This window comes from Geotrypetes seraphini, chromosome 9 (assembly GCF_902459505.1).
Source record: "Geotrypetes seraphini chromosome 9, aGeoSer1.1, whole genome shotgun sequence".
NCBI lineage: Eukaryota > Metazoa > Chordata > Amphibia > Gymnophiona > Dermophiidae > Geotrypetes > Geotrypetes seraphini.
Genome location: NC_047092.1, coordinates 6540364 through 6567018, shown reverse-complemented (window position 1 = coordinate 6567018; position 26655 = coordinate 6540364). Strand labels below are relative to the sequence as shown.

At 43.1% G+C, this 26655-nt stretch overlaps 1 protein-coding gene across 17 annotated transcripts in view; it reads left to right on the top strand.

Annotated features, from left to right (window-relative positions):
• Positions 1 to 26655, top strand: part of CELF2 (CUGBP Elav-like family member 2) — a 1015007-nt gene that overhangs the window by 966311 nt on the left and 22041 nt on the right. For 5 of the 17 annotated variants that reach the window (XM_033957563.1, XM_033957566.1, XM_033957556.1 and 2 more), the window contains 3 exons: positions 6432 to 6512; positions 12551 to 12682; positions 16095 to 16292. In XM_033957563.1, the coding sequence (XP_033813454.1) occupies positions 6432 to 6512; positions 12551 to 12682; positions 16095 to 16292 (411 nt within the window). The remainder of the gene's footprint in view (positions 1 to 6431; positions 6513 to 12550; positions 12683 to 16094; positions 16293 to 26655) is intronic. The other 12 variants (XM_033957567.1, XM_033957565.1, XM_033957561.1 and 9 more) reach the window with 7 other exon arrangements.

Sequence of the window (26655 nt, the reverse complement as noted above, 5' to 3'; positions counted from 1 at the left end):
GGAAGGTGAGATAATTAAATCATGTTTAATTGTTGCAGCTGAAGAAATGTGTCCAGAGAAAATTTATTTATTTAAATCTATTATGTATATTTTTTATTATTACGGTATATTTTGCTCAATAAATTTGTAAAAACTTGTTTTTTGCTTGTTTTAATTCTTTATTTATTCAATTTTCAAATTTTTAAACAAGCACATTAATACTTGAATACAGATTTAGAATGAAAATCAAAGAAAATTAACATTACTTGCAACAGCAATGTAAGGGAAAGAAGAAATAATACATTATTTAGTCCACAAATTTAGGAAATAAGTATACAAGAGCGGCCCTAGAGACAGTGATATAAAACCCCCAACAGCCTGTAATGTAAACTGCGGAAAAAGCTGATGGACCAATCACCACTTCACCCCCCCTCCCCCTTCCTTGGCCAAAATAAATTCCAACAATCGATTTGGTTTGAAAAATAGAAAATTTTTCCCTTGAAGTAAAACACAGCATTTGGCTGGAAATTTCAATAAAAAGATGCACCTAGGGCCAAAGCTCTGGGTTTATAAAGCAGAAATTCTTTTCGTCTCTTCTGTGTCACTTGAGCAATATCTGGGAAAATCCGAATTGCTGAGCCAAAGAACTTATCGTTCGTATGTCTGAAGTAAAGCCTAAAAACTAAGAGCTCCTTTTACAAAGGTGCGTTAAGGCCTTAACGCACAGAATAGCACATGCTAAAATGCCACGCACGCTAGCCGCTACCGCCTCCTTTTAAGCAGGCGGTAATTTTTCAGCTAGTGCGCTCTAATGTTGTGTGTGCGCTAAAAACGCTAGCGTACCTTAGTAACAAGAGCCCCAAGGATCTGTCATGCTCCAAGGCAAATGTCGCCAAAAGAGTCGTTCTTTCCGAGACTAATTCCAGGGAATTCTCCAAAAAGTCTGTTCAGTTCATTCTTTCCATATCAACAGCAGTTGAACTGTCCTGTTTTTTCCCTGAAGATATAGATTGAGCCACGGTGATAGGTGGTAAATTATCTTCCGGAATCATTCAAATATCCTTCCAGTATTTACGCACCATCTCAAGTGGAGATAATACTGGAGATTTAGGACTCTTAGGTTGTTTCTTCTCTGTTTATTTTCCATATATTCAGGTTGTTGTTGTTTTTGTGTTTGTTTTTTAATAAAAAATCTTTATTTAATAATCTCCAATTCTACCTTTTTTATTTGAACAATTTGCTCATGTTTTTTTATTTCATCTTCCTGTTCTTTTAACATTTTCTCATGGGCCCCTCCCTGAGAACTGACAGAGACACAATCCCGCTTGTACCTTAGTCATCGCCTTTTGGAGGTTAGAGTCCATGATTTCAATAGCCCTCCACAGTTCCTCTAAATTCACTACTGCTGGCTTTGTCAACTGTCCAAACTGAATATTACTCACAGAAGTTGAATTGTTTCTTGCCTCTGCTTCGAAAGCTCCAGTGGGATTTTCTTCCACCACTCCTCCTCTGGGGCTAGACAGCAAACCAACTTCCTGGTTAGGCTGGTTAGCCACATTCTCTGCAGGGCTTCTTCCGGGTTGGGCAGGACTTCGCCCCTGGATCGGACTAAGGTTCACCAAAATTGGCGTTCCTCCCAGAGTTGGGGGAGTCTCCTTCAACTGGGGTGCAAATCTTCCATCCAGCGTCATCTGCATGAGAGAATCTTAGGGGGTCCCAGTCGCCGGAGGGGTCGGCCAGGTTGCATCTTTCCTCTTCCCCATGAATGATGGGTCTCGTTCCGTGCCTGGTCCTACAGCGCAGTTCGGTGCCCACGAGAAAAGAAAAGCTAATTCAGACGCTGGCAGAAAGAAAAACAGCTGCCGGCAATATACGAATACCATGCGGGCAAGCCGCACTCAAGGTAAGAGGGAAGGGGAATCTCCGTATGTGCAGCAGCGGTAATGTGTAGCTCGCCACCCAGCGTCTGCTCTAAACGCTATCTTGGATCGTTTTTTGCTTGTTATTTAACTAGGCCTATCTACAAAAATATCCTTAAGTTTGCCCCTTGGCCCACAGAAACTAAAATATTTACTGTTTGGCCCTTTACAAAAAATGTGTGCCAATCCCTGAGCTAATGCTTGGGATAGTGAGATATTGAAATTATTAAAAATAAATTAATTTTTAAATTCTTAAAGGAATGATGCAGCCATGAAGATCTATTTCTTATGCCTTTATCTTCTCTTAGGTGACCTTTTGTCTGGTATATAAGCACATAAGCATTGCCTCTGCTGAGTCAGTCCATAGGTCCATCACGCCCAGCAGTCCGCTCCCGCGGTGGCCCCCCAGGTCAATGACCTGTAGTGATCTATTTCTCTACTACTCTATTACTTTACAGCCTTTTGTACTGTATAGTAACCCTCTAATTGTACCCCTGGATCCCCTTTTCCTTCATGAACTCGTCCAATCCCCTTTTCAACCCCAGTCGTACTCTGCTCTACCACCTCCTCTGGAAGCGTATTCCAGGCGTTCACCACCCTCTGCGTGAAGAAGAACTTCCTAGCATTTGTTCTGAACCTATCTCCCTTCAATTTTTTTGAGTGCCCTCTAATTTTTGCTGCCCCTGCTAGTCTGAAGAATCTGTCCCTCTACCTTCACTATACCCTTCATGATCTTATGAGTTTCTATCATATCCCCTCTAAGTCTCCGCTTTTCCAGGGAGAAGAGCCCCAGCTTCTCCAGCCTCTCAGCATATGAGAGGTTTTCCATGCCCTTTATCATTTTTTTCGCTCTCCTCTGGACCCTCTCGAGAATCGCCATATCCTTCTTAAGGTACGGCGACCAGTATTGAACGCAGTACTCCAGATGCGGTCGCACCATCGCCCTATACAGCGGGAGGATAACTTCCTTGGTTCTGGTAGTGATACCTTTTTTGATAATGCCCAACATTCTGTTTGCCTTTTTTGAGGCCGCTGCGCACTGTGCCGCTGGCTTCATTGTTCTATCTACCAAAACCCCCAAGTCCTTCCCCCAGTACCATCCCTCCCATTGTGTAGTTGTACATCGGGTTCCCTTTCCCTATGTGCATAACTTTACATTTTTCTACATTGAAGCTCATCTGCCATTTATTTGTCCACTCACTCAGTCTGTTCAGGTCCATTTGAAGTTCTTTACATTCCTCTAAAGATCTAACCTTACTGGAGAGTTTCGTGTCATCTGCAAATTTAACAACTTCGCACTTTGTCCCTGTTTCCAGGTCATTAATAAATATATTGAATAGCAGTGGTCCCAGCACTGACCCTTGTGGGACGCCACTTGTGACCCCTTTCCAGTCAGAATAGTGTCCCTTTACTCCTACCCTCTGCTTCCTGTTCGCCAGCCAGTTACCGATCCATCTGTGTATGTCTCCTTCCACCCCGTGGTTCCACAGTTTCCTTAGTAGGCGCTTGTGAGGTACTTTGTCAAAGGCTTTCTGGAAGTCCAGGTATACTATGTCTATGGGGTCACCTTTGTCCAAATGTCCGCTTATCCCTTCGAAGAAGTGCAGCAGGTCAGCATTAGCCCTTCAGGCTTATATAGTAACATGCAACTGATCACTTTGGGCACATTATTAATTCTGAAGCATGACTGGAATGCTTTCCAGTGGCTGTAAGGGCTTTAGCCAATGCATTGGAAGTGGCCAGAAGACTAGAGGAGAAACAAGGCCAGGGGTCTCAAGCAAAGATGCCTGGGGACTCCTTTATCTCATGCATATTTCTATGCTAGCAGTCAGAATTTGTCTCAGTGACATTTCTTACAAGCCAAAACTCCTACTGAGCTACCTGAAATATGGTTGCGAGGGCAGTCTATAAATAGCGCTGGCCGCACATGGGTATGTCGGGTAGCCAGGTTTGCAGAAAATGAATCAATAATTGTGTGAGTACAAACACAGTTCAATAGTCTCCTTGATTAAAGCCAAAAGTGGTTTAAGAGATTAAGATGATAGTACCGTGTCTTAAGGACAAGGCTGGGCCAGTTCTTGGATAACTCCTCCACATCTTCAAACATGGAAAGAGCAATTCTGGAAATTCCATCTGCTCCTTGAATGATTGAATGATTTTCTTTAAAAAATATGGCAGCAGGCCCTGTCTAAAGGTGCAAAAAAAAAAAAAAAAGTAAGAATAAGGAATGCTCATGGGGAAATTTAGAATATAATTTTGTGCTGGTACTTTACCAGGCTGGTCCCCAGTGCTACCCCTTTTACCCTCATACAGGAGGGCAGTTATCAGTGTTTCCTCCCACACTGATAACTTTGTTGAAACGTGGTGTATCAGACCCAAATACTAAAACTTTGAAATTTAAAATATGAACAGTCCCTTGAGAAACATGCTTTTGTGTGAAATGTGATCTCCCTTTTTGTAAGGCTAATATATTTTGTTTGAAAGGGAGTGGGAACGGGGAATTGTATACTGCCATTTTGTGACTTTGGCATTTCAAAGCTGACATTCAAAGCAGTGGGTACTGGAGAATTAAGTGACTTGCCCTGGGTCACAAGGAGCAGCTCTTATGGTCTTATGTGAGCTGAGTATAGGACAGTCGAGCCATTGTGACATCACTGTTGAGGTTGGCTCTTAGGCATTGGTGGAATGAGGCATTATGACATCACAATCTCAGCACTGGAATGTTGTTATTCTTTGGGTTTCTAACAGGCACTTGTGATCTGTGTTGGCCACAGGATTCTGGTCTTGATGAAAGGGAATGAGGACTTGTATATTGCCTTTTTGTGACTTTGGCATTTCAAAGCTTACATCCAAAGCGGTGGACACTGGAGGATTAAGTGGCTTACCCAGGGTCACAAGGAGCAGCACCGGGATTTAACCTCAAATCCTCTACCTAGACATGCTTGAGTCTGCCAGCTGTGGACAGGGAAGCACTCCATTTATCATGCTGTAAGCCAGGGGTTTGCAAGCTCGGCCCTCATCAGGTCGGGTTTTCAGGCTTTTCCAAATGAATATGCATTTGCAAACAATGGAAGCAATGCCTGCAAATAGATCTCTTGCAAATTCATTGGAGAAATCCTGAAAACCTGACCGGATTGCGGCCCTCAAGAACCAACATTGGACATCCATGCTGTAAGCATACACTTTCAATATTTTGTTTCTCTTTTCTGTTATATTGATTTACTGGATGTTTCAATGCTACCTGTAGGGATATATGTTCCTTGCGTAGGAGGATAATATTTCAGGGGCTTCAGACTTACTAGCAGTGAAAGTGTACATTCACCGGTACAAGCCGGTGAATGTCACCAGTTTAAGGGGCAGCTAGGCAGAGAATGTTAAATAAAGACAGGTGCTAATTTTCCCCAAGTCTGTCTGTTGTTTGAAAACTTGTTGTAATGCTTTCAAGTGCAATAAAAATTGAAATAACAAAGAGCAAAGTATTTCATGAACCCAAAATGTGCTTAGAAAATCCTAAAGCATCTCAAAGTTCTTCCCATCCTGGTATTAAGAGAGCTACGAGTAAAATTAGGTTTTCAATATTATGATCGAAGGAGAAAATTAAAAGAAAAAATTCCATGCAGAAATTAGAGCCTACTTACACGTGTGAGTAAGTAGATCGAAAATAAATATCTCTTTGGTTAGGGAAGGACAGTAAACTAGGGTTACCAGACACCTGTCCCTGCCCCGTTCTGCCCCAGCCCTGGCCACATACAAACCTTGTGTCTCCTTCCCTGAGCTCGTGGCTGCATCTGGAGGGTCTCTGCACATGCACGGATGCTGACGCAGTGATGTCACATGCATGTTCGTGATGTCATCACATTCTTGTGTGTACGGACGCCCTTCGGATGTAGCCCTGAGCTCGGAGCTTTCCAAAACTCAGACAAACTGCCAGGTTTTGGAAACCCCTCCAGGCATCCAAAAATAGAGGACACGTCCAGTTTTTTCTGGACATCTGGTAACCCTACAGCAAACACAAGTGAAACACAGACTCGCCTCCTTTTCCACACACAGACATGGCACTTCCCTTCAGAAAGCAAGCTAATAAGCTAGAGCAATTTAAAAGAAACGATTAGATTAATAGAAAATGTTTCATACTCTTGAGATCAATTCCATTATATGTTGCTGATAAAACAGAAAAGAAAGATTCCATAGAGCAAAATTGTATTTAGCTGTATTTTTATGAAAATCTGACTAGTCTAATAAATTAAATTTGTAGGGTGACATGTATATTAAACAGAAGGATACTCATGTGTTTTTTTTCTAATAAGAATGTTTAATGAATTGTAACTAGGGGTGATTATCAAGTCAGGAAGCAGACGTTCCAAATGTGTAACAAAGTAACATCGTCTCCAATGTTCTCTGTCTTCTCGATGCTAATTTAGCTATTTAACCAATGTTATGTCTATCAGCACGCTATAACATAGGATTACGAGTTTAAATTGTTATGTGCCTTTTATATATTCCAGTTTCTTTTTTTTTCCTCTATGTTTATAGGGCCTTCCCTGCCCAGCTCTTTTGATATTATACAATGCTCCCATGAGCAGTTTGGGCGATACCAAGTACCACAAATCAAAGGTGAGCACTCTTGAGGTGGGCAAACTTTAATATGCGCAAAGGAGCGGGCAGGGTAGGCACTATAGAGAGGTGGGGATGCATAGCAAAAAGCGAAAGTGATTTTCAGATGCATGCTTGATAAAGTCAGAAACTAAGTGGGTTTTATCTTCAGTGAAGTCTAGTTTACTGCTTTATTGCTAGCATCCAGCAAATTGATTTACTGCAGGGGTCTCAAAGTCCCTCCTTGAGAGCCGCAATCCAGTCAGGTTTTCAGGATTTCCCCAATGAATATGCATGAGATCTATGTTCATGCACTGCTTTCAGTGCATATTCAATGGGGAAATCCTGAAAACCTGACTGGATTGCGGCCCTCAAGGAGGAACTTTGAGATCCCTGATTTACTGGCTGTATTCTTCTGATAAGATTGCAACATGATTGATGCAATTAGTGGCGTACTAAGGGTAGGAGGCACCCCTCTGTGGGCCCCACTCCGCATCCTCCTCTCCACGCCCCAACTCCTTCTACACCCTCTGCTCCTTTCTGCCCCCCACTCCACAGTCGTGCCCTCCATTCCCCCCACCCACCCCATACCTCTAAATCTTCATTGGTGCGAGTGGCTTCTCCAGGATGCTCCTCGCGCCAACGTTGGATTTTCCTCTAACACAGGGGTAGGGAACTCTGGTCCTTGAGAGCCGTATTCCAGTCAGGTTTTCAGGATTTCCCCAGTGAATATGCATAAGTTCTATTTGCATGCACTGCTTTCAATGTGTATTCATTGTGGAAATCCTGAAAACCCAACTGGACCAAGGCTCTCGAGGACCGGAGTTCCCTACCCCTGCCTAACATCACTTCCTGGCCTTGTGACCCGGAAGTGATTCAGAGAGGATCTAGGCTGGTGCGAGCAACAGATATGAGAAGTTGCTTACGCTAGTGAAGATTTACAGAGGTACGAAATGGGGGAAGGCATGGCACGAGAGTTGTGTGGAGAGGTGCCTGCACCCCTACTGACATGGTGCCCAGGGTGGTCCGCTCCCCAGCCCCCTCCCCCCTTACTACGCCACTGGATGCAATGTTGTCTGGGTCTTGCCACATCTGTGTAGGTAGACCCGGCATTTCTCTTCAGAGTGTGTTAGGAGTTCTGCAGTTTGTCTTTATATATAGTGAGTCCTCAAACCTGATTGGCTGGGTCTTGAAGTGACTGAGGCAGGAAAGTCCATTGGTCACATATTTGAATTTTAAAGATGGATTTCCCATAAATTTGTGACCAATGGACTTTCCTGCCAAAACTCAGTCTTACCCATTTCATCTGCTTGCTATTTCCACATGTTGGAAAATGAAATATGAAGTTCGTTTATTTATATACACTTACATCCAAAGTTGTTTATAAAGAGTCCTATCTGTCCTAGTGGGTTCACAATCTAACTAAAATACCTAGGGTAGTGGAGGGTTAGGTGACTTGCCCAGGGTCAAAAGGAGTGGTGCTGGGATTGAACCCACAACCTCAGAGATCTCCTGTATCCCCTATATTATGTAAAGTCAATTTGGCTTGAGTTGATATTCTCTTGGTTATTCCTTTACCAAGATTGCTTACAAATTTTTGGAGAGCTTTTTTTTAAGATTGTGGAGACAAGATTATGGCCAACCATATAAAATTGAATCCTGAGTAGGCTTTTTGTGAGTTGGGGGTTGTAAGAAAAAAATTGCCCAGGTTGGCCCTACAGTTGGCGAGAGATCTCTCTCTCCAGTTTAATCACTGTGAAATGTTGCAAATTTTGGGATAACCCTGAATTCATCTTTGACTTTGGAGGATCTGGTGAGCTCTGTGGTGAAGGTGTTTCTTGCTGCTATCACATACGATACTGACTTTGCCAGCAGAACACATTACTCAAGCCGGATAGGCAATCATATACTTGGGATTATTGTAATAATATTTATTTGGATCTTCCTAGTACGTCATTGAATAGGTTTCAACTTCTTCATTATATCACAGCTAAGGGGGGAGAGAGAAGGTGGAAGCGGGCAGTGCCCTTTTTGAAAGCGTTAAATTGGTTGCCATTTTGAGCCAGAATCATCTGTAAACTTTTATGTTTTGCTTTTTAAATATTACATGATTTGGCTCCTCCTTATCTCCTTCATCCAACTTTAAGCTCAGGCCCACCCAAATCTGGTGTTTCTGTAGCTCCACCAGCCTAAGGTGTCCTCCTGGCTGGAACATGTGCAACCTGGACAGCTGGTGGCAGCATCTCTGATCCACATCTGGCAAACCTCCAGGAGGGATGGGAGGGGGCTGGCAGTGGTGGTGGTTGCTTGGGGGATACTGCCGCCAGCTGCCCGGAGGAGGACATTTTCAAGTGGTGGGGCTTGGAGATCCCCCACCAATTCACATATTTCTGTTTTTAGTACCGGGGGGGGGGGGAAACCAGGGGGAGGGTGGGGATGGAGATGAAATTTTTTGCCCACCCACTTTGGCCTCAGGTTCACCCTAAATTGACCATCTGGCTTGCCAGTACTACGGTATGGTTATGAGGTACAGTGCAGCTTGTCACTGGAATATTCTGCTTCAGATTAGGTTGGAATAGAAGTATATGAATTTCAAATGTTTATTGGAAATGTTGCCTTTCCAGTATTTTTAATTTATCAGATATGATTTTACTTGTTTTATAGGTCTGACAGGGGTGTTTGTATTTTATATTTCATGATTTAGGTAGATATGTATTTGCATGTATTTTTTTCAATGTATGTTTGTTATTGAATCAACTTTTTTTGGGCAATAAATAATGTACTGAAATTTAAATATCTCTGGGGCCCTTTTGGTATGCTACACTAAAAAAATCTTTATTAATTTTCAAATATTAACAGTGCATTGCAAAAATTTTAAACATAAACGAATCAGGGAAAGTACTTTAAATATACAAACATTCTGAAAACAATCATTTTCTCCCCCAACCCCTTCCTCCCATTCATCCATAAAAGCATAACCACATATAGAATTTCAATAAACTAAATACAAGAAATAATGATGCCTTCCCCGCCTCCCTCCCTCCCTCCCACCTATATAATTTATTAATATTCTTTATTCATTTTAAAACATATACAATAAGTGAAATACATAGTAAATTCATCTTTTTACAATATAGAATTTTTCAAATAGTCATACTTATTAATACCCTCCCCCATCAAAACCTCCCACCCCTCCCCCCTCCCTGGATGTGCATATTATCTAATAACAAACCATAACTATAGAGATTCTACAAAGGACGTCAATGGGCCCCAAATTAATTTAAAGTGTTCATTATTCCCTAATATAGCAGCATTCATTTTCTCATATTTATATATTAGACATAAACTTGCCCACCAGTTTTTCCAGTTTCGTGTAATCAATTGTATAGCTGTACTTGTCATAATTAAAAAGAGACGTCTTTTATGTTTATCTAGGGGATCTTTGATATGCAAAATAGTACCACAAATTATTATTTCTTAGGTTAAAGGAATTTCAGAATTTAAAATATTATTATTATGTCCCCAAATTGATTTCCAAAAATTCAGAATTCTAGGGCAGTAAAACAATAGAAATGATCTTAACGCATGGCTGAGCGCTACCGTTAAACCTCAACATGCTTGTTAAGTGAGTACTTAACCACCACCACCTATTTAGCAAGTTCTAAGAGATTCCACATTATGAGCGTGCTGGAGGTAATGTCAGTACGCTGGCTGATCACCCCATCCATGCCCATTCTCTGCCCCGACAAACACCCTCCCCTAAAAATGCACAAATATATGTACTAGCACAACACTATAAGACATCCTGCGATGGGCCATTTTTGTAGCATTTGGGGCTCATTAGCATCTAACACAACTTTGTAAAAGGGGCCCCAGCTCTTAAGTGGAAAGGCCTTATGGAGTGCCTTATTACTGAATATGTATTTTTTTTCTCTCAGATTACCTACAAACATAAGAATAGCCATACTAGGTCAGACCAGTGGTACATCTAGCCCAGTATCCCGTCTTCACGATGGCCAATCCAGGTCACAAGTACCTGGCAAAACCCAAAAATAGCAGCAACATTCTAGAACACCAGAGAGTATCAAGATTCTATGCAGAATCTCAGAGTAACAAGATTCCGGAATCCCATATACTAGCAACATTCCATGCTACCAATCCAGAGCAAGCAGTGGCTTCCCGCCATGTCTGTCTCAATAGCAAACTATGGACTTTTCCTCCAGGAACTTGTCCAAACTTTTTTTTTAAACCAGCTACATTAACCGCTCTTACCATAACATCTGGCAATGTGTTTGTTTTTACTTTAAAACATTTCTCCCAAAAGAGACAAATGAGTTGCAAAGTATTGGATCAAACCAGTGGCGTTAAGCATTGAGTTGGAGGAAAAATGTTTGTCTTGGTGCATTTCATGTAGACTCTCCAAAAAATGATAAAACAGCCAGATTTCCCATTTTAGCAAACCATTGAAGCTGCTAAACAAGAATTACTGATTTACTTAATTATTATTTATTACCTAACGCCCTTCCTGTGCTAGTTGAAGGCCTGAGTTACATTAGGTATTTCCCTGTGTCCAAACAGCTAACAATCATATGTTTATACCGGAGGCAGCCTCTCACCTCCCAGTACATACAGCTCCTTACGATTTCTAATCCCCAAATGCATTACTCTGCACTTCTTTGCATTGAATTTTAGTTGCCAGATATTAGACCATTCCTCTAACTTTTGTAGATCCTTTTTCATGTTTTCCACTCCCTCCTCAGTGTCTACTCTGTTACAAATCTTGGTATCATCCGCAAAAAGGCAAACCTTTCTTTCAAACCCTTCAGCAATGTCACTCACAAACATATCGAACAGGATTGGCTCCCATGTCATTCTTTAGTGTCCATCTCAACCTCAGTCCTTCTACACCAGCATTCTTCAATGCAAGGTTTGAGGGTCAGTGACTGGGCCTATTCTTACGCTGATTCTTCCCTCTCTCCTTAAAGAATGGCACGGGGATGATTTCCTGTGACTATTTTGCTTGGTGGTCTGGCTGTCCAGCTTTAGCAGTGAGACCTCGGTGATTCCTGTTTGAATACAGCTACAGGAAAACACAATAAATTTCATATAATTGTGTGTCAGGCTAGAATGTCACTCATGTGCCATTAGTGTGAGCAGCTTCTCATCCCCAGAGCTTTTAATACCTCCAGCGAGCTATTCTAATTTCTCACATAAGAGACAGAGAGTATGCTAACCTTAATACCACTGCTGTGAGGTTTTCCACTTCTTCTACATATATTACAATTTCTGTTTGAAGAAGGCCATTTCAGTAGATAGAAAGAGGGAAAGAGTGAAAAACAAACCATAATTCTCCTTCACCGCAGCCTTGGCGGAACATTCTTTCATGCAGGCAGCCTTGTGTTAACGTCATCTGGAATCTCATTTCATGAGACTGCAACCACAGGTTCAGACCAATGGGCCATCAAGTCCAGTAGCCTGTTCTCACGGTGGCCAATCCAGGTCCTTAGTACCTGGCCAAAACCCAAAGAGTAGCAACATTCCAGAATTCCGAAGAGTAACAAAGGATTCTAGAACCCCAAAGAGTATCAAGATTCCGGAACCCCAAATAGTAGCAACATTCCGTGGTACCAATCCAGGGCAAGCAGTGGCTTCCACCATATTCAATATGGATGTTCTATAAAATGAATCAATCTCAGAGAAAATTTTAACCTGTCGAATTTTGATCTTTTCACTTCTTCCCAAAAATAGTGTGATGTAAAATTCAATGATTCTCTTAGCATGTTGCTCTGCAGGCCCTCGGTGGAGGCTCAATAGACCCAGCAACTATTCCAACAGAAGTAAAAATTAAGGCATGTCCTCATAAAATTGACTCCATACCTTTTGAATTCAAAAAGTGCATGAAAATGTAAGCAACCATTTGTAATGTGAAGAAATGACAGCCTCAGGCTTAAGTCAAGTGAACCATACTGTCTGAAAGCTCAATCTAGATAGTCCAGTTGCTCTAAACCCCTGCAGGCTTTGACCAACATAAGTATTTGGTTTTTGTTTTTTTTTTGTAGTGGCTGGATCAACTGCAAACTCTGCTGCTGGTGCTGCTATGAATTCTCTGACCTCTCTGGGTACTCTACAGGGACTGGCTGGAGCTACTGTAGGACTGAATAATATTAATGCACTAGCAGGTACAGTAAATAGTGAGTATTTAGTGTTGCAGATGCCAAGCTTTTCCAGTAATCGCTTTAGGAAAATCTTAGGCTCTAAATGTAGTCTGGTCCATGCTGACATCAAGGTTTCACAGGGAGCAGATGTTCCCTTTAAAGACCTGTACCGAGAAGTACCCACAGAGCTTTGCATGCTTTTTTGCTCCAGAACTACAGGTGGCGGTGTCTCCTCTGCTCCAGTCCTGCTTAAGAGACTCTCTGCTTTGCTCCTGGATGAAAGTGTTTTTGTACGGGGTTGGGGGAGGGGTTTTGATAATACACTTTGGGTCTGATGTTCAGCCCACAGCGATCAGCGTTTAGCCACTCTGGCCCCAAATGTTACTCAAACGCAGGTCATTCTCAGTGCTAGGGCACACTTTAGTAAGTGTGGATGTGACCTCTTTAGTGGCATCTGAAACTCCAGTGGAATCAGCTCTGCCATTCCATTTCTAGAAAAGTAGAGATAATTGCCTAAATGTGGCGTTTGATCCAGTGATGATGCAAACTGCAGAACCTAAAAGAAGGGTTATCCTTTCAAGAAACCACAGAACCAGATAACTCCCAAGACAGATCCCTCATTAAAGAAACTGGAGGTTCCAAACTCAAGGACAATGAATACCACATGTACCATGCCATATAGTTGCTTATATCCTGTAATTTTCAGCAAAGACTGGGATGTTATTATATTAGCAATTCGATCAATGTCCAGCAAAAGAATTCCTTGTCCATATCAGTTGGAACTTTGAGTCGTGTTCCTTGTCCTCAGGACATTTCCCCAGTGGCTTGAAGACAAGGCAATCAAAATCAGAATAGACAACCAAGTTGCTGTTTTCTACATCAGCAAGCAAGGAGGTGCGGGATTCTTTTCTTCTTTTGAGAAGCAGGAAGAATCTGGAATCTTGTCCTTCCAATGGACTGTGCAGAATACCCTCCAAGGCAGACCAGCCAATTAGTAGAGAAGCTTAGCCAGCAGTTAGGCCCTTTGAATGATCATCTTCAGGCATTGAGGCACACCAGCAATCAACCCTTTGCCTCAGAGATCAAAAATAAATACCCCATCCTCTGCTCCAGAAGGCCAGCAGAAAACATACCATCCCATGATGCTTTACAAGGAAGGAAAGTCCTCTTTATGTGTTTCCACCAATATTTTTCCTAAATTCTGCAGGACCTGATACAAATTCTGTTAGTAGCACCTTTCTGGCACTGGGTAGCAAAAAATACAGATGCACTTTTTTGTACATTTTGGCTAGCCTGGCACATTTAGGCTTTTCTAACTCTTCCATTTGGGGCAATATCTTTTGGTATTTTTAAGTATTAGGATGTCTGCCACCATTTTTTGGATGACAGCACCAGAGGCAAGAGTGAGTAGGCATCACTCCTGCCTCCTCGTGTATGGGGTTCTGGAGAACTTGCAAAAGGTGGATGGGTGCCTCTAGGTCCCAGGTTGCCCACCCCTAAATGTCACTTCAAGCTAGCAAACAGCACACCTAGCTGGGCAATTACATCAGCAGAGCCGGGTCGACCTACTGCGCATTTCGGAAAGAAATTAAGACAGCTCTGTTCGATAGATTTATCTCCTAGTCAGATACCCCTTCTAAAACTTATTAACAATATGTCGATACTGTGTATTCTCACTAATTGTATTCTGTTTCCACTGACTGCTCAGTGACATCTTCCCTACTTGTATTCTGTAATTCGCTGATTGTCCAGCTCTCTTCACTGTAAACCGCCTAGAAGTCACAAGATTGTGGCGGTATAAAAACAAAAAAGTTATTATTATTATTATTAAATACCTGAAGCACTGAAGGTTAATTTCTCACCCAGCATCACAAGGAACTTTTGGTGGGAGAAGTGGGATTTGAAGCCTAGTTCTCGGTACCCTTTTCTAACCACTACACTATTTTTTTCTAGTCTCACACCTTGTAGATATGCCAGTTTTTTAAGATAACTAAACATAGAAATTGAGGACAGTCTGTGAAGGATGCAGTCTCATGTACGAGCCTCATACATAAATCAGCAGGGGCTGGAACCTATCAACTTTCAGAAGTAGTACCTGAAACAGTGCTAGCACCTAAGTTTACCAAATGCACAGCTGGAAGCCTCTTGCATGAAGTACTGTTCCCTCTAAGCTGAGTGGGAGTCTTCCACCTACAGTCCTGCCAGTGGGGGGTGCTGTTTCACTAACACATTTTCAATAGCGAGGAATAGAGAATCCCTGTAGCACTTCAGGGAGCTTGCCTGTCCCTATGAATTGAAAGCAATGTTGAAGCATCACCCTCCTCCCTCCCCCATTGGCAGCAATGCAGCTGGAACACTCCTGCTCAGCTTAGAGGGAATAGAGCATGAAGGGCACATATAAAACACATTGCTGTCCTTGATAAGCAGTGGCATAGTGAAAGTAGGAGGTGCTTCACACGTGCCTTCCCTTCCCCCTCCCCCCCATACCTCTTTAACTTGCCGGTGGGAGTAGCATCTCCAACCTGCTGCCTACACCGGCATCTTCTCTCCCTCTGATGTCACTTCCTGATCCCACTGATGTAATTTCCTGGCGAAGTTAGAGGTATGGGGAAAGGGGCGGCGCATGCACGGAGGGACGAGGAAGGACCATGGTGCGGAGAGGTACTGGTTCTCACGGTGGTCCACCTCCCCCCCTTTTTTTAGTATGCCACTGTTGATAAGCACTCCTTTTAATCCTTCCTGCCAACACTTTTTACGTTGAATATCTTTGGAACGTGTTTAATGAATGTACTAGTGAGTGGGCCGTTGTTTGTGTTTGTCAGTTTCCGAGTTCTATTCATGCTTGTTTTGAACATTTCTGCCTCTCGTGGTGTTCCATATCATTGATCTGCCTTTGCGCAACGTTATCTGGCACTTCTGTCTCAGTATCACGTCTGCTTGAACTGCTCGATTTCATCAGTACTAGTAACGCCACCCCCATCTAATGCTAAAAACGTAGCTTTACTGTTCGGTGTTAAATATTTCTGGTTCTCGTGATATTAGTTTTTTTCCAAAGCTCTAGCTGCTGGAGTGTCATTGTAGATTTTAGCAAATAGAGCTAAATACCATGAAACAGCAGTAGAGAGACAAGGACTACCTTTTACTGTTGTTTTAGACCTGTCTCCCTCCCCCCGCCCCCTTGTGGCCCAAAAATTGTTAAAGAACCCCATAACGTAGACAGCAGCCTTGCATTTCGTGCTTGGCCATGGAAATGTGCATGTTGTAGGTTTTGGTTGTACGTTATTGGGCTGACGTGATGGAATGTGCTTTCCTGTCCAAGTTCCCATCCGGTGGAGTGCTGAGCTGCATGCAACACACTTGATGTCGGTGTGAAACAATGCTTTTTCTTGTGTAAAGCACTAATGAACTGGTGCAATCTCTCTTCTCTATTGTTGGGTTTTTTGTAAAGTTGCTCAAATGCTCTCAGGTATGGCGGCCCTGAACGGAGGACTAGGCGCAACAGGCTTGACGAACGGTACAGCCGGTACAATGGATGCCCTAACCCAGGCCTACTCAGGAATCCAGCAGTACGCCGCTGCAGCCCTGCCGACGCTGTACAGCCAGAGTCTGCTACAGCAGCAGAGTGCCGCAGGCAGCCAGAAAGAAGGTAAGAGGCAAAGATGACGCTAAAGCGCCAAAGCAGTGGATTCCAGCAGGGATTTGAATCTGCATTTCTCTGCACACATCTCTCAAGTTTCCAAATTTATTTAAATTGATAACATGCCCTCCCCTCCATGCTCCCCCACCATCACCACAAATGTGGCATCAGGAGAGCAGCAAAGTCTTCTCCTACCTGCCCTCAACTTGAGCATTTGGATTACCTATTACAATGGTAGGAGAAAAAGGCAGAAACCCAAATAAAATAAGGGAACAAATGTTAAGTCTCCATCATCGATGAAATTTTTTTTGGTATTTTATGTGCATATGTGACAGGGTATAGCAGTGCCTTTTTCTAGCAAAAAAAAAAGGTGCCTAATTTAAAAGTACTGTTATCCCCGCATCTTTCATACTGCCAGGTAATGAATCCACATGAAAACACCCATCCACTGAAGAAGAAATCCCAGAAAATACCTTGTAGAATTTAGCAGAAAAGCCATCTAGGCTGGGTGCCTTACCACTTTTTAAAATTTTAATCACCCACTCAATTTCAGCCAGCGTGAAAGGTGCATCCAACCTCATCCAAACCTCCCTGGTAAGCTGAAGCAGATCAAATTGTGTAAGATAACCCCAACTACTGCTACTCCTGTATCTCCCCTTCCCAGCTATAACGTTTCATATAGAACTGTAAAAATTGCAGTCTATGATTTCTGTCTTTATATAACAAATTATTCCCCCCCCTTTAAATTTTTGCATGGTGTTAGAGGCTTGCCTACCTCTCAAGTACTTAGCCAATATTATCCCAGATTTATTGCTGTATTTAAAAAGAAAAAAAAAAAATTTGCTTCTACATACGTTGCATTTAATCAGCCTTCTCTACAAGTAGTGGAGTTTGTTCCAACATTGCTTTAATTGCTGCAAAACATCTGAGCTGGCTCACCTCTGATGAAGACACTCAAATTCTATCAAATGTTTCTGGACCTCCCAAAAACATTGATTCCTAGCTCTTTTTTCCGTGTCCCCCACCCTTCCCATTTGATTATGGTTTATGGTTTATTTTATTTAATATGCCGCCATTCCTTATACAATAACAGAACGGTTCACAGAATCAATATTACATACAATAAAATTAGCTTCTTCTCAAAAAAAAAAAAACCCCCAAAATTAAGATTTTTTTTTTAAAAAAAGAAATTAAAAATTACAGGCTCAGTGCTAGTAAATCCGAACCATATACAAGCCGTCCAACTGAATAGAAAAGTCTTGTTCAAAAAGATAAGTCTTTAGCAGAGATCTAAATCTTAAATCTAAAAGTTCAAGACTGAATGACTGAACTTTTTATCTTCCTTCCTAAACCCACCTCTCCTTTGCCTCCATTCTCTATTTCTGTAGCTAACATGCTCATCTTCCCTGTCTCAGCTCGTAACCTTGGGGTCATCTTTGATTCCTATCTTATTCTCTGCACATATTCTGCTATAAGATCAAAATTTGTCCTTTCCTATCTGACCCCGAAACCTTTCTCCACACTCATCACCCCATGCTTGTATGTCATGCTCCATCCCTGTCCCTACTCAAATCTAGGCTAAGAGCCCATGTTTTTGAAAGCAGCTTTTAACTCTTAACCCCTATTTACCTGTTTGGTACTCATGTTTGTTTTAATCATTCCCACATTAAAGAACCCTCTAATCCCATACTTGTCTTGTTTGTCTTGAATAGACTGTCACGTCTGTAGAGCAGGGGAAAAGTACAGCGCGGTGTACATCTAGCATTAATTGAACAATAAGATAGATTACATGAGGCATCGTGGGAATACAGTCATCACAACCTCATCTTGTATTTGTCTTACACAGATCATTTATTTTAGTCTTTTGGAACCAAGTTACTGATGTGTAGAAACCTTTACTTTTCTCTTAGGGCCCGATATTGAAATGCAACTTAACTGGGTAGGAGACGTATTTATTCGGTTAAGTAGTAAACATTGAGTTGTACCCAGATTTTCAGCAATGCATAACTAAATAGTGCTGCTGAAAATCCGGTCGGACTGGTATAGCACTGACCGGTTAGCACCAGAGGGGTCTGATGACAAAGTTGGAAGCGCCTGGGCCCTGCTGATATTCACCAGCAGTACCCAAATATTGCAAATATCCAGTTAATTTAGGATAACAAAATGGCCGTCCTGAGTTAACCAGGGAACTACAGTGGTGCCTCACACAACGAACTTAATCCGTTCCAGGAGCAAGTTTGTTATGTGAAACGTTCGTTGTGTGAAACGCGTTTTCCCATAAGAATACCTGTAAAACAAAATAATTCGTTCTGCAGCCCTGTTGTCCCATAAGAATACCTGTAAAACAAAATAATTCGTTCTGCAGCCCTACATTTCCCTCCCTCCACCTCACCTCACATGCAGAGCCTGCCAGCCTTCTCCCTCACCCAGCCGCACGATCTCAAAAAGCTGTGCACGCGCAGCTGCTGGAGTTGATCAATGTTCTCTCTCCTGCAACTTCCGGTTTCCGGTTGCGTCAGAGGAGAAGATTGAACAACAGAGCATGCGCGGGCATGTGCTGCTCCCTGAAAGCGTGTGGCTGGCTGAAAAAGAAAGCCGGAAAACTCGGCATCCGAGGTAAGGTGAGGGTGCTGCTGTTCCCGGCTCACATTAGGAAGCGGCGAGAGTAGTTCCGCCCCCCCCCCCGGGCCCCTCGGGCGACTTCGTTGTGTGAAACGAAGTTCGTTATAGGGAGCAAGACAAAAAGTTCGTTATGCGCAGCGTTCGCTGTACGAGGCGTCCGTTATGCGAGGCACCACTGTATTTGTGTAGCACGGCTGAATATTTGGAGAACCCAGATAACTCCTGGTAGCCACTTTCTGCCTATTCAATGCCTGTACCCAGATAGGGCTCAGCACTGAGTATCCATCAGAACATAAGAATAGTCTTACTGGATCAGACCAATAGTCTATCTAGCCTAGTATCCCATCTTCACGGTGGCCAATCCAGGTCACAAGTACCCGGCAAAAACCCAAATAGTGGCAATATTCCATGGACAAACAGTGGCTTCCCCCCATGTCTTTCTCAATAACAGACTATGGACTTTTCCTCCAGGAACTTGTCCAAACCTCTCTTAAAACCAGCTACATTAACCGCTCTTACCACAACCTCTTGCAACGCATTCCAGAACTTAACTATTCTCTGAGTGAAAAAATATTTCCTCCTATTGGTTTTAAAAGTATTTCCATGTAACTTCATTGAGTGTCCCCTAGTCTTTGTAATTTTTGACAGAGTGAAAAATCGATCCTCTTGTACCTGTTCTACTCCATTCAGGATTTTGTAGACTTCAGTCATATCTCCCCTCAGCTGTTTCTTTTCCTTATAATTTATTTATTCAATTTTTCAAATTATTAAACAAGCACTTCAATACTTGAGTACAGATTTACACCATTAATCAGAAGAAAATTAATACACCTAACATCACTTATAAAAGTAATGTAAGGAAAAGAAATAGTATAGATTATTTATTCCACAAACTGAAAAATATGGATCCAAGTATTAGTATAATAGTAAAAGAAATATACTTATTAATTACTAGAACAGCTCAGGAGACAATGATGGAAACCCCCCAATAGCCTGGACTTAAACTGCTGGTAGAGCTATTGGACTAATCACCACTCCCCCCCCCCCCCCCTTGACTGTTATAAATTCCAATAATTGCTTTGGTTCAAAAAATAAAAAATGTTTTCCTTGTAATGAAACACAGCATTTTGCTGGAAATTTCAAAATGAACGATGCACCCAGAGCCAAGCTGTCTCTTTTCCAAGCTGAAGTGCCCTAACCTCTTTAGTCTTTCCTCATACAAGAGGAGTTCCATCTCCTTTATCATTTTGGTCGCTTTTCTTTGAACCTTTTCTAATTCCGATATAAGGTATCTTTCTTGAGATAAGGCATCCAGAACTGAATGAAATACTCCAGGTGAGGTCATACCATGGAGCCATACAGTCATTATAACAATTTAGCTGGTGGCAGCCACCATTTAACAAAACACAGATCACTGCTGCTGACTATTAACCCTTGTGTTATGATATGTGCAATCTTATATCCCGCCAATTCCTCACAAATCGGAGTTCTAAGCATGTTACAAGCAGCATATCACCACATAGAATTATACATAGAATCATACATGCTATCTAGAGTTATATATGTTACATAAAATTATAAATATAATGTAAGATAACACATCTAACACAGACCCAGATTCTCTAACCAGCACTGATTTTTTTAGGCACCGGTAGATGCCCTGACTCGGTTTAAAACGCCAGTCAAATGATTTTTTAAACTGAGTTTCAAGGTGCTGGAATCGCTCCTATATTGGCGCTTTAGGCCTCCTAACGCCATTATGGGCATGGTTAATGCTGGAAGTGGCTTAAGGTGGCCCAAAGTGCCTACATAGGCATGATTCATAGCAAAGATAGATGCTGGAAATGTAGAGCTGGCCTACATTTCTATTATCTATCTTTCGCGAAGGCGCAATTCCTTTTAGGGCACCATCACATGATTGACATGCAATCGGTGGCCACTTTTTAGGCAGCCACCAATATCGGCACCCTGTAGAGAATCTAGACCTAAGTAACATTGTCAATCAGTAGAGTAAACATTTATTATAAAGTTATCAATGTGTGTGTATGATTTCCTTTTGTAATACTATCTGTGCTCTACAGTTCATAAAATTTATAAGTGGGAAAACTTTAGGCAAATAAGGGTGGTTTTGCTCTTTTTGAAGCTTTATTTTTGTTTTTGGAGGAGGTTTTTTTTTTGGGGGGGGGGGTCACTTTTATACTGCATGTGTATTTAGGTTTTGCTGCCTTCATCCTGTTTCTTGGGATTTATCAGTTTATAACCTGTCCTAACCCCTTCTCACTGCCTTGCCTTTTTTTTTTTTTTACTTTATTTTTATTGAATTTTAAACATAAGAACATAAGCATTGCCTCTGCTGGGTTAGACCAGAGGTCCATCATGCCCAGCAGTCCGCTCACGCGGCGGCCCATCAGGTCCAGGACCTGTATAGTATTCTTCTATCTATACCCTTCTATCCCTTTTTCCTTCAGGAAATTATCTAATCCCTTCTTGAACCCCGATATCGTGCTCTGTCATATCACACCCTCTGGAAGCTCATTCCAGGTGTCCACCACCCTTTGGGTGAAGAAGAACTTCCTAGCATTGGTTCTGAATTTGTCTCCTTTTAATTCAGAACCAATGCTAGGAAGTTCTTCCTCACCCAAAGGGTGGTGGACATCTGGAATGAGCTTCCAGAGGGTGTGATACGACAGAGCACGATATCGGGGTTCAAGAAGGGATTAGATAATTTCCTGAAGGAAAAAGGGATAGAAGGGTATAGATAGAAGAATACTATACAGGTCCTGGTCCTGATGGGCCTCCACGTGAGCGGACTGCTGGGCATGATGGACCTCTGGTCTGACCCAGCAGAGGCAATGCTTATGTTCTTATGTTTAAAATTCAATAAAAATAAAGTAAAAAAAAAAAAAAAAGGCAAGGCAGTGAGAAGGGGTTAGGACAGGTTATAAAGCCCAAGAAACAGGATGAAGGCAGCAAAACCTAAATACACATACAGTATAAAAGTGACCCCCCCCCCACCCCCAAGAAAAAAAAACTCCTCCCAAAACAAAAATAAACAAATCTTCAAAAAGAGCAAAACCACCCTTATTTGCCTAAAGTTTTCCCATGAAATACAGAAAGAAAACAAAACTAGGAAAACATATTTATAACTGTAACCATAATTAATTCTTTCTTAGACCACAAATCATGAAGAGGAGAGAACATAAGAATTACCACTGCTGGGTCAGACCAGTGGTCCATCCTGCCCAGCAGAGTATGAATAAGGAGCAAAATATCAAGAAAATAAAGAAGAAAAGCTTAACAACATATATAGTCTCATCCTTAGAAAATGACTATAATAATATCTCATTAAACTTTCCCAGTTGCTATTTTCTTCATGTCCAGCAATGCTCGGAGTTGTTCTGGCATTAAAAAAACCCCATATTTCAGTTCAAGAAATTTAATCAAGCATCCAGTAGTCAAGAAATTTAATCAAACATCCAATAGTCAATGCCTCAGTTCTTATTGTTATGAACAACTTCCTCCTCTCCTGTGTGTTCCTTGAGACGTCATGGAAAATCCACACTTTTTTCCCAAGAAACAGTAAACGAGAGCTCTGAAAATATATTTAAGAATTGCGTTTAAGTCCTGTTCAAAGACTAAGGAAACCAATAATGTAGCTCTTTCTGTTTCTGAAGATAATGTTTTTTCCGATAATTCAATGGCATTTAAGAGATCTACTGTATTAAGAGCTTCCTCTCCAGTAGCAACATCTGCTTGTTTCTTAGGTAGATAATGTATCTAATTCAAGGGAGGTTTAAGTTCAGGTGAAAATTTCAGAATTTCTATCAAATATTTTTTAAACATCTCATGAGGCGTCACTCCTAAATATTTCATAAAATTCAATAACCACAAATTTAACTTTTTGTTGTAATTTTCTAACTGTTCAATCTTTCTATTCAAAAGTATTTTTTTCTTCAACATCTCATTTGTCACATCTTGTAACTTCACCACTTTATCATTAACCTTTTTAAACTCTAAGATAAATTCTTCCTTAGTAGAAGACAAAGATTTCTCCAAAGCGTCCACAGTACTCACACATTTGGTTAACTCCTGGGAAGATCCAGCAACAAGTTCAGCTTCTTGAGAGCATCCCAAAGGTCTCTTCTTTCCTTGTCTGGTCAATAGACCAGCTCCCAGTACTCTCTGCTTCCCTGTCAGTTAAGAGTACTCATCCCCCTCCGAATGGGTTTCCCCTGTCGTTGATTCTGAATGGGGACTGCCCGGCTGAGCCCCGGATGGAGCAGGGCGTGGTGGTGGAATAGTCTCTGGAGGTGAGAGGGAAACCTCCAACCCTATGACGCTGGCATCAGCTCCTCCCGCCGGTAATATCAGATGACAATTTGTAGGCCAAGTTTGGTGGAGCCTTTCAGTGCCTGGATTGAGCAGCGTCATGATTTTTGACAAAGTTCTATGTCATGGTGGTAGATATATTTTTCCAAGGTCACAAGAATGAAAAAGAAAGCCTTGATGTAGCTTCTGACTCGTGTTGCTGTCTCTGCCAGGGAAAGTTTAGCATTACCCGGGTCAGGTTCAGAGGAACAAAGTGTAGGCCATAGCTGCCCCAAAAAAATTCATAGGATACTAGGGGAACAGAAAACAAAGCTGAGAGCATCATTATGCCAATGAATAGGTCTGTGCAGTTCTGGTTGTCCCATTTCAAAACAAATACAGCAGAGCGAAAAAGGGTTCAGAGAAGAAGAAGAACAATGAAGGAGATAAAACATCCACCTAATGAAAGGATGGTTAGCAAGACTAAGAACATTATAATGCTCCTGTATCACTCCATGGTGTGACCTCAGCTGGAGTACAGTGGTGCCTCACACAACGGACGCCTCGCACAGCGCACGCTGCGCACAACGAACTTTATGTCTTGATTCGTACAACGAACTTCGTTTCACACAACGAAGTCGCCCAAGCTGCATCCTTCCGCGCAGGCACTGCACTTAACTGCCCTCTCTCCGCCTGGCTCCCTCTTGCCCCCCCGACTCCCCGACACGATCGGGGCAAAAAGGAGCCCAAGCCCTCTTGCCCCGCCGATTCCCCAACTCCCCGACACTCCCAGGAGGGAGCCCAAGTCCCGACTCCCCGACACGATCGGGGCAAGAGGGAGCTCAAGCCCTCTTGCCCCCCCGACTCCCCGACACGATCGGGGCAAGAGGGAGCTCAAGCCCTCTTGCCCCCCCGACTCCCCGACACGATCGGGGCAAAAGGGAGCCCAAGCCCTCTTGCCCCGCCGATTCCCCAACTCCCCGACAATATCGGGCCAGGAGGGAGCCCAAGTCCTCCTGGCCACGGCGACCCCCTAACCCCACCCTGCACTACATTACGGGCAGGAGGGATCCCAGGCCCTCCTGCCCTCGACGCAAACCCCCCCTCCCCCCAACGACCGCCCCCCCCAAGAACCTCCGACCGCCCCCCCAGCCGACCCGCGACCCCCCTGGCCGACCCCCACGACACCCCCAACCCCCTTCCCCGTACCTTTCTGTAGTTGGCCGGACAGACGGGAGCCAAACCCGCTTGTCCGGCAGGCAGCCAACGACAGAATGAGGCCGGATTGGCCCATCCGTCCCAAAGCTCCGCCTACTGGTGGGGCCTAAGGCGCCTGGGCCAATCAGAATAGGCCCGGGAGCCTTAGGTCCCTCCTGGGGGCGGGGCCTGAGGCACATGGGCCCAACCCGACCATGTGCCTCAGGCCCTGCCCCCAGGAGGGACCTAAGGCTCCCGGGCCTATTCTGATTGGCCCAGGCGCCTTAGGCCCCACCAGTAGGCGGAGCTTTGGGACGGATGGGCCAATCCGGCCTCATTCCGTCGTTGGCTGCCTGCCGGACAGGCGGGTTTGGCTCCCGTCTGTCCGGCCAACTACAGAAAGGTACGGGGAAGGGGGTTGGGGGTGTCGTGGGGGTCGGCCAGGGGGGTCGCGGGTCGGCTGGGGAGGCGGTCGGAGGTTCTTGGGGGGGGGCGGTCGTTGGGGGGAGGGGGGTTTGCGTCGAGGGCAGGAGGGCCTGGGATCCCTCCTGCCCGTAATGTAGTGCAGGGTGGGGTTAGGGGGTCGCCGTGGCCAGGAGGACTTGGGCTCCCTCCTGGCCCGATATTGTCGGGGAGTTGGGGAATCGGCGGGGCAAGAGGGCTTGGGCTCCCTTTTGCCCCGATCGTGTCGGGGAGTCGGGGGGCAAGAGGGCTTGAGCTCCCTCTTGCCCCGATCGTGTCGGGGGTGCCAGGGACCACACGGAGTCACCCACCGTACCACCCGATTCGGGTAAGCGCAGGTATCGGTGGGTGGCTTATTTGCGGGGGGGTGCCTTATTTTACATTTTTTTCTAAAAAGGGGGGGCTGTCTTATTTGATGGCCCTGCCTTATCATCGGGGAAACACGGTAGAAAAAAAAAAAAAAAATGAACAGTTAAGTCCCAGTTTTTGCCGCTGAGACTCTGCCCTCTCTCACTGTAAAATTAGACTCTACTTAGTCTGTCTTTAAATTTAAAAAATGTGTGTTGTTTTAAAAAACAATTATGTTTTTAGATGTATCTAAATAAAAATAATAACCAAAAATTTATCTTTTTTTATGTCATCTTAGCATATTTTATGCTACAGAACGAATTATTTTTTTTAACATGTATTGTTATGGGAAAACGCGTTTCACATAACGAACTTTTCGCATAACAAACTTGCTCCTGGAACGAATTAAGTTCGTTGTGTGAGGCACCACTGTATTGTGTTTTCATTTCTGGTCCCCTTATCTCAAGAAAGATATAGCGGCACTAAAAATGGTTCAAAGAAGAGCGACCAAGATGATAAAGGGGATGGAACTCCTTTCGTATGAGGAAAAACTAAAAAGGTTAGAGTAGAGTAGAACGGGTACAAGTGAATCGATTTTTCACTCCCATCAAAAATTACAAAGACATGGGGACACGCGATGAAGTTACAGGGAAATACTTTTAAAACCAATAAGAGGAACTATTTTTTCACTCGGAAAACAGTTAAGCTCTGGAACGCTTTGCCAGAGGTTGCAGTAAGAGCAGACAGTGTAGCTGGTTTTAAGAAAGGTTTGGACAATTTCCTGGAGGAAAAGTCCATAGTCTGTTATTGAGAAAGACATGGGGGAAGCCACTGCTTGCCCTGGATCAGTAGCATGGAATGTTGCTACTTTTTGGGTTTTGGCCAAGTACTAGTGATCTGGATTGGCTACTGTGAGAACCTTTGGACTGACCCAGTAAGGCTATTCTTATGTTATTAAGAGAGGCTAAACAGTGCTCTTCAGCTTCAAGAAAGTATGACTGAGAGGATCCTACAATAAGAGACACTCCACGAAACTAACAACCAGCAGACTGAAAACGAACTCCATTTCTTTATGCAGAACATAATTAAGCTATAGAATTTTGTTACCAGAGGAGGTCTAATGGATGTTTATCTAATTTTCTGGAGTAAAAGTCATGATCAAGGAACATTTGGGAATGTAATGTTTAGGACATCTTTATATTTTAATCTAATCTAATCTGAGTTTCTGCATTGCACTTATCCAGTACAGGTTCTAGGCAATTCACAATTTGGGAGGTCGTTAAAGAAAGTGGTTACATCACATCAGTAAGTGTCAGATACTAAATTGCTGGTAGATAGGGTGATGGGTGTGGTTACATTAGCTTAGCAGGTATGAATAAAGAGTAGTGGGGGGGGATGGTATTTACAGATTCATGAATGGAATAAGGAGAGCGTA